The 8,861-nt window shown below is 36.9% G+C and overlaps 1 protein-coding gene across 1 annotated transcript in view; it reads right to left on the bottom strand.

Moving 5' to 3' along the window:
* Positions 1 to 7,686, bottom strand: part of Smp_156710 (phosphatidylinositol-4-phosphate-5-kinase,putative) — a gene marked incomplete at both ends in the record, with an annotated part of 9,343 nt that extends 1,657 nt beyond the window's left edge. Inside the window, 4 exon segments of the mRNA XM_018796000.1 lie at positions 3,418 to 3,497; positions 4,858 to 4,954; positions 6,743 to 6,904; positions 7,572 to 7,686. Of these exon segments, the coding sequence (XP_018650256.1) occupies positions 3,418 to 3,497; positions 4,858 to 4,954; positions 6,743 to 6,904; positions 7,572 to 7,686 (454 nt within the window).
* Positions 7,687 to 8,861: the final 1,175 nt, after the last annotated feature.

Raw genomic sequence — 8,861 nt, 5'->3', positions numbered from 1 at the left:
GAAAAAACGCTAACCAGAAAAAATCATTCAAACCATTCAAACTCTGCCCTGGGAGTAGAAGGAATAATTATGACGTCTCATGATGAAAGCCGAGTTCATTCGGAAGTCATGAGGCCGATGCACCTTCTTACAACCAGAGCGACAATTTTTATAGGTACATGGAATGTCCGGACAATGTGGGAGACCGGAAGAGTCTTCCAAATTGCTGCAGAAATGAGAAAATACAACCTGGAGGTTCTTGGAATCAGCGAAACACATTGGACGCAGCTTGGACAACAACGACTGTCTTCAGGAGAACTTCTGTTATACTCCGGTCATGAAGAAGAAGATGCCCCACATACACAAGGAGTTGCATTGATGCTGTCCAGAAAAGCACAAAATGCACTTATTGGATGGGAATCTCATGGACCAAGGATCATCAAAGCCTCCTTCAAAACAAAGAGAGAGGGCATTACAATGAACGTCATCCAATGCTATGCGCCGACCAACGACTACGATGAAGACGCTAAAGACCAATTCTACGATAGGCTGCAGTCGATCGTCGAGAAGTGCCCAACCAAGGACCTGACAATTCTGATGGGAGATCTCAATGCTAAGGTTGGAAAGGACAACACTGGATACGAAGACGTCATGGGACAACATGGACTGGGAGAAAGGAACGAAAATGGTGAGAGATTTGCAAACCTATGTGCCTTCAATAAACTGGTCATAGGTAGCACCATATTCTCACACAAAAACATACACAAAGCCACTTGGATTTCACCGGATCACACCACACAGAATCAAATCCACCATATCTGCATCAACAAAAAGTTCAGGAGGACGATGGAGGATGTGAGAACCAGGAGAGGAGCTGATATAGCATCCGATCATCATTTGCTGGTCGCCAAGATGAAACTAAAACTTAAGAAGCACTGGACAACGGTGCGGACAACATCACAAAAGTTTAATAAGGCCTTTCTTCGAGATGCTGACAAACTCAACAAATTCAACATAGCCCTCAGCAACAGGTTCCAGGCCTTTTATGATCTACTCAATGGAGAGGGGACTACCATGGAGAGCAACTGGAAAGGTATCAAGGAGGCAATCGTTTCAACGTGTCAAGACGTTCTGGGCCAAAAGAAGCACCATCACAAGGAATGGATCACTGTTGGTACAATGGATAAGATTGAAGCAAGGAGGAACAAGAAGGCAGCAATCAATATCAGCCGAACCAGAGCGGAAAAAGCCAAGGCACAAGCCGAATACACACAGGCAAACAAGCAAGTGAAGAGGAGCATCAGAACCGACAAACGTAAATCATCAAAGCCTCCTTCAAAACAAAGAGAGAGGGCATTACAATGAACGTCATCCAATGCTATGCGCCGACCAACGACTACGATGAAGACGCTAAAGACCAATTCTACGATAGGCTGCAGTCGATCGTCGAGAAGTGCCCAACCAAGGACCTGACAATTCTGATGGGAGATCTCAATGCTAAGGTTGGAAAGGACAACACTGGATACGAAGACGTCATGGGACAACATGGACTGGGAGAAAGGAACGAAAATGGTGAGAGATTTGCAAACCTATGTGCCTTCAGTAAACTGGTCATAGGTGGCACCATATTCAAGTAATCACCGACATTGAAGAACAACGAAACAGGTGGGTAGAACACTTCAAAGAACTCTTGAATCGACCAGCTCCACTGAACCCACCCAACATCGAAGCAGCACCCACAGACCTCCCAATCGATATTGGCCCACCAACAATTGAAGAGATCAGCATGGCCATTAGACAAATCAAGAGCGGCAAAGCAGCGGGACCAGACAACATCCCGGCAGAGGCACTGAAAGCAAACGTAGCAGCAACTGCCAATATACTCCACACCCTCTTCAGTAAGATTTGGGTCGAAGAACAAGTACCAAAAGACTGGAAAAAAGGACTTCTGATCAAAATACCAAAGAAAGGCGATCTGAGCAAGTGCGACAACTACAGGGGCATCACTCTCCTCTCAATACCAGGAAAAATCTTCAACAGAGTATTGTTAAACAGGATGAAGGATTCAGTGGACGCCCAACTTCGAGATCAACAAGCTGGATTTCGTAAGGATAGATCGTGCACAGATCAAATCGCAACTCTGCGGATCATTGTGGAACAATCAATCGAATGGAATTCATCACTCTACATCAACTTCATCGACTACGAGAAGGCATTTGACAGCATGGACAGGACGACACTATGGAAGCTTCTTCGACACTACGGCGTGCCTGAGAAGATAGTCAATATAATACGGAACTGCTATGATGGACTAAACTGCCAAATCGTCCACGGAGGACAACTCACCGACTCGTTTGAAGTAAAGACCGGTGTCAGGCAAGGTTGCTTACTCTCACCGTTTCTCTTTCTCCTGGTGATCGACTGGATCATGAAGACGTCAACGACTGGAGGAAATCACGGGATACAGTGGACAGGCAGGATGTTGCTTGACGATTTAGACTTTGCGGATGATCTGGCTCTTCTATCACAAACGCAACAACAAATGCAGGAGAAAACGACCAGTGTAGCAGCAGCCTCAGCAGCAGTAGGTCTCAATATAAACAAAGAGAAAAGCAAGACTCTCCGATACAATACAACATGCACCAATCCAATTACACTTGACGGAGAAGCTTTGGAGGATGTGGAAACCTTTACATATCTGGGCAGCATCATTGATGAACACGGTGGATTAGATGCAGATGTGAGGGCGCGGATCGGCAAAGCAAGAGCAGCATACCTACAACTGAAAAGCATCTGGAGTTCAAAACAATTGTCAACCAACACCAAGGTTAGAATTTTCAATACAAATGTCAAGACAGTTCTACTGTATGGGGCGGAGACGTGTAGAACTACGAAAGCCATTATCCAGAAGATACAAGTGTTCATCAACAGCTGTCTACGCAAAATACTTCGGATCCGATGGCCAGACACTATCAGCAATAAGTTACTGTGGGAGAGAACAAACCAGATTTTAGCGGAGGAAGAAATCAGGAAGAAGCGCTGGAAGTGGATTGGGCACACCTTGAGGAAATCACCCGATTGCGTCACAAGACAAGCCTTCACATGGAATCCTGAAGGTCAACAGAGAAGAGGAAGACCAAAGAACACATTACGCCGAGAAATAGAGACAGACATGAGAAGAATGAACAAGAACTGGATAGAACTAGAAAAGGAAGGGTGAGGACAGAGTGGGTTGGAGAAAGCTGGTCGGCGGCCTATGCTCCATTGGGAGTAACAGGCGTAAGTAAGTAGTAAGTAACATCGAAAATGGACAAAAAAGCGTACCAACGTAATGAAAAAGAAATTCACATCACTGTCTATAGTATTATTGAAATTATGAATTCTTTTGTAAATAAAAATATAAAATGACAACTACTTAACTAATGTGTCAAAACATACCTCGAGTTTTCATGAATAAGGAGCCTGATTTACCACCACGTGCATCCCATTGATAGCATCGTGATAAAGATTGTATGAAACTATTAAAAAAAAAGAAGTTCCACTTACAATTTATTTATCAACCGGTATAAAAATTTCCAAAGATATACGATTGTGATATAAATAAGACTTCGGATGGAAAACATGATAACTAACAGTTGACTGAAAGAAATCCATTATTTGAATGTACTGTTTATATAAATATATTTCTCCGACTAGTTAATTTTCAGTAATGCGACGTAACACGCGAGATTAATTATTCTCAAACTTGAGAAACGATGTTCGATATAATCTATTCGCTTAGTCAAAAAGGTGATGTATTTAAATTCCGTCTTTGGATAAGCTCTATAAAAACGAAGTGAATATTATATCATATTAATTAGAAAAACGATTTTTTCAAAAAGATTTGTCTAACCATTTGGTTCGAATCACAACAGAGGTACTCATGACTTTCATTACTTTTCAAAACACTTAATTTTTACTTGTTTCCTATTGTCAGTGGTGTGAAATATAAAGAAATTAACCAGTGTATGACAACGGATTCATCTGAGATAATAAAAATAAATCATTAACAGGATAATATTTATGTGTATTAAACCTATAGATAGCAATCGAAAACGACCTAAAATGGATATAAAACACTAGTAAAAACATTTTTTCTAAAGCGTTAGGCATCTAATACAACATTTTCTAGATTGTTGAAGATAGTCTGCAGGAAATCACGGAACCAAGTTTCATAATATTTGGCACTTGTCAGCAAAACGTACTTGTAATCTTAACAGGACTGATATTCACTCTGGGACTTGAAACTGCACCAGTCGTCTTCACAGTCCAAGATACTATTACCGAGCTATTTAGACAGCGTCTTATCCACTGTCGGACTGAGATATTCACTGCTGATCAACCAGTGTAATGCATTTAATACTTTAGTATTGATAGGATTTTATTCATCAAATTGGAATCTGCGCACTTGTCTACCTGACTCGATATCAAAAAACAAGATGTTTTATTCAGTAAAAAACTAATAACTGTAATGATTAGTAACTAGCTGTTTTCTTTTCTACTAACTAAAGCTTAAACAATATTAGTATTTGACAAGATTAAATGAAAGGATAAATTATTTGTCAGACTATGATAACCCAGTGTTTACTCGATTTTTACAGAATCCATCTATAAATGTGATGACCACTTGCACATAAAGAATATGAGAATAAAAGAAACGCTAGGAATTAGTATGTTTGAAATAATTGCAAACTAAACACATATGTACTTCATATTATTTACATTGAATAATCATATTTTCATACTTTTAACTGAATAGTTAAAAAATATGAACCAAAATAAATAATAATAATATTAATGAAATATAAAGCGACAGTAAATAAACATGATATCTCTTACGATAGATCTCCATTAGGCATTATAAGTTGACGTAAACGGAAAAATTCAGAGGCATAGTACACACAACAGAAGAAAGTAGTTGAATTATCCGAAAACTCTATGGAGAATAATAAACAGCAGAACAAAGAATTAGAATTTGAGATCTGGAACCATATTTTATTTCTTATGTATGCTAAGAGTAAATAGCTAAATTCACTAGACAATAATAATAACAATAAAAAATGCAACCACCTACAAAGAGATATAAGTATAATACTCCTTGAATAGATAAAACTGGACCACCATCCTCAGATTTTTAAGAATGGTAGTCAAGTCTTAGAAGTTAGTCATGATGTGACTACCTAATCTATAAGATTTTACCTGAAAGACATATCATTGTCTTCATCGACTCGTTTAGGATGATGAGTTTGTTGTTCGCTGAAACGTAATATAAGGTTAAAGCAAACAAGGGCATGGTCAGAGTCCACATAAGTATCCCGAAAGGAGAGACAGTCTTGTACACAACCACACCACCGGTGGCTGATCACGATGCGACCAATCTGGGTCCAGGTATGAGATGCAGAGAGAGGACCCAAGATACCGGTAGTCAGTGCCGGTCAGGAACAGATTGTAGTTTGAGCAGAGTTGCAGTGGACGGTCATTGTTATCTGACCTGCGACCAACAAGACTCCATTAGCCACCCAAACGACTCTCCTCTGTGCCTAGAGCCCTGACCTGTAGTTTGTGTGTGAGATATGATAATGCACAAGTGCCCTAACTGATACAGATGGTTTTCTCAGAAGCACTACTCGAGCCTTTGACATAGAGGTCTAATCCATAAGGCAGTGGAGCAACGTTAGGAGATGTAGTACCATGGTAGAAGGCAACTAACAGTAGGTTCATACGCCATTTTCTTACTCAGAATCCTGGAGCACATGTGCGCGATTAGTTTAGAATCACAATTTTCTAACTCACTTAGGTGGGTTCTCCGTACCCATCAATCCGGTTAAAACGCCTAACATTTGCTGTTCGTCCTCTCAATTACGTAAACAACACTTTCCTGTCAGTAGCCGTATAGACGAGGCTATGTGAGCATTTCGAGAGTGAGTGCCGAATCTCTTCATATTCGACGGTACCAGGGCATTTATTGATGTTTGAATTATTAAATTAATCAGTTTCAATACATCTGCACTTGATGCTGTGCAATATCTCATCTTTTAATAGCTCAAACTCCCTTCCTAGTCTACCTTTTAATCAGCTATTATTAACCTATTCCGATTTTCCAGAATTATTATTCAGCTGTTATAAGTAGTCCCACGCTTTTCATTTCTTCATATTTGTTGAAGAGAACAATTATCTCTAACATTTCTGATCCGTAAATTATTTATATCCTCCCATTCTTTTCTAAACTCTTGGTCATTATGCAACCTTCTCGTGATACTCGCAATCTCTGAACACTTTATGGTGTAATTTTTTCCTTTTCACCTATACACTAATGTATTTGTGAAATCACTACATGACTGTACAGATTTATTAAATGGTGTGGTTGAGAAGAAAATGTTTTTTGCTGCGTTGTTCCTAATTCTTCTCTTCAATGGAATAATGGATTTCTTGGTCAATAATAATAATCAATAATCTATTATTTTAATTACGATTTTAAAACTACCATAATTTTAAATGTATTCAACATAAACGTGGTGATTCTTTCGAATAATCAATACCCAGGTACGACTATAAAACCAGGGGGGTAATTAGAAAGTGTGGAAACGGCTCAAGTTGTACGCGGTATAACAAGAAAATCCAAGGTCTAAATGTAACAAAAAGAACACACTTCATTCGTATTTCTGTGTTTTTAATATTTAGCAATTTATTTGCATTATTTCCAAACTTTATAAAAACAACTTACGTATTTTAATATGGCGACTTCGAGACCCATTGGATTTGTCAGTTGTAGGTGTTGATAATGAGGTGGTGTGAGAACTGGCAGATATATTATGAGTATGTGTAGGCGGTTTTTGATCACGCAATGTACTTACACTTGATGAAGATGATATTCTATTACTTTCTTCTTCATTGAAAGATAAATCATATAAAAAATGATTTATAGTAATCTTATCTATCGAATGAAGTAAAATAACGTAAAGTATTCGAAAGAAATAGATATAACCTCTATTCCTATTATACCTATGCTAATATTATTTACAACTTTATCATCTTAATAATAGTACATATTGGTTACGTGTTTAACTTACACCAAATAATGTTTATCGCTCAATAGATGATGAGTTTTATTGAATCAGACTTGGTGAAGGATTGTAAAGAATCCATCGAATTTCCATACTTTATGATATAACTTATTTAAAAGAATGTGCATTTGGAAAATTGTTCGTCTGAAGTTTCAAAAAATTAATCGAAATTTTTCGAATTTCATTTTAAACTGATTACATAAGCTTTTGTTCAAGAAAGTCATTTAGATGAATTATTTCTCTTTGCTGTAAAATCGTTCTAAAAGCATATACTCAATGATTTTCTTTGAGTGTCAACTTGTAATCGATATTCGATCAATATAAGTACACAAACATCTTTATCCTTGAGTTTAACCTTACAAGATAACAAGTGGTCTGTAATAAAAGTAGAAATGTCACTGGCAAATACGTTAAGTTGATTAACATCTGAAAACGTTAATTTTTTCAAAAGGGGACATAAGAATTTAAATACTGGCACAGTTGATTTACCTTGTGATGTTTCTGACTTTTTAGAAGAACCATCATCAGTTGGATTTGGTAGAGAAGTTTCATCATCCAGAATGTTTATTCTTTCTTTTTCATCAATACATTTTGCACTAGACATGTTCTCAGTTATAACAACTGACTCATTATCCTTAACACTGGAAAAAAAGAAACAAGAAAAACTTGCTGCTGTAATTATACAAATAAATGAACGCAGATTTAATAAATTTGCAAAAAAGACCCATACAACTGAACTAGTTCTCACAATTAACTTTCAGATATCAACCCCCCCCAATAGGTTATAAAAGGTAAAAGTCGGTGTGACCAAAAAAAATATTGTTTTCCTGTATGGTTATGTGTTCGTCGTTCATGACTTTATTGTTTATCGATTGACGTTTTAACATTTACAGTGCCATTCATTTTTTTAATCTCTCGGGTTAAAATAATTATGTTCATATAAGGTAGTATCAGTCGTTTTTGATCTAAAATTAAACGGAACATGTTCTAAAATCAAAAGTCCAAAGGTGAAGTTGCAAATTTTACAAAGGATGCAGAATTTGTCTGTCATTTATAGTACGGGACCATGATTTGTTTAACAGTTCATTAACATAACATAAATATGCTGATCTGTCATCAAATGAAAACCAATATGAATTTCTGTAATTTTTAGTCCTGATCGAATTTAATGAATTATATTTAAAAAGTACACATTAAACTAAGAAATCCAATATTGTTTAAAGGATCTCGAATGTTTCTATCGACTGCCTCCAACGATTATAACTGTAAAAATATACTGGTTTTTGTCAGTTTGAATAAAAAGTATATGTGGATGATATATGAAATATAACACTAATATTATTTCAAGTGTAATAACTCAAAGTTCAATCAATGGTATTAAGGAGTGTTACTTAGAGATAAAAGCACTTGGATCAAAACACTGATAATCTAATTCAGTTATAGTATTTGGATAGTAACACTATTCGTCATACATAAACAATATTGTTTTAAATTGGGGTACATAAATTTACCCTTGAAGCATGGGGTTTCGTAAACTTATATATAATTTATTACTATTTATAGAACTGGAATTGTCATTAAAAATTTCTAGTTAGTATGAAAGTCATTTTGAAGCTTCAACAAAAATCTTTTTGAAAAATAGACCTTTAAACGTACTTAGCAAGAGCAGGTTGACCAAGCTGAACATCTGAGCTCTGCTGCAATGAGCCTTGAAGGGTAAAATGTAAATCTACTAATTTTCTTTCATATTCTCTTGTACTAATAATATATCAAAAAAAA

Source organism: Schistosoma mansoni, chromosome 2 (assembly GCF_000237925.1).
Source record: "Schistosoma mansoni strain Puerto Rico chromosome 2, complete genome".
NCBI lineage: Eukaryota > Metazoa > Platyhelminthes > Trematoda > Strigeidida > Schistosomatidae > Schistosoma > Schistosoma mansoni.
This window is presented reverse-complemented; position numbering and strand designations above follow the sequence as displayed.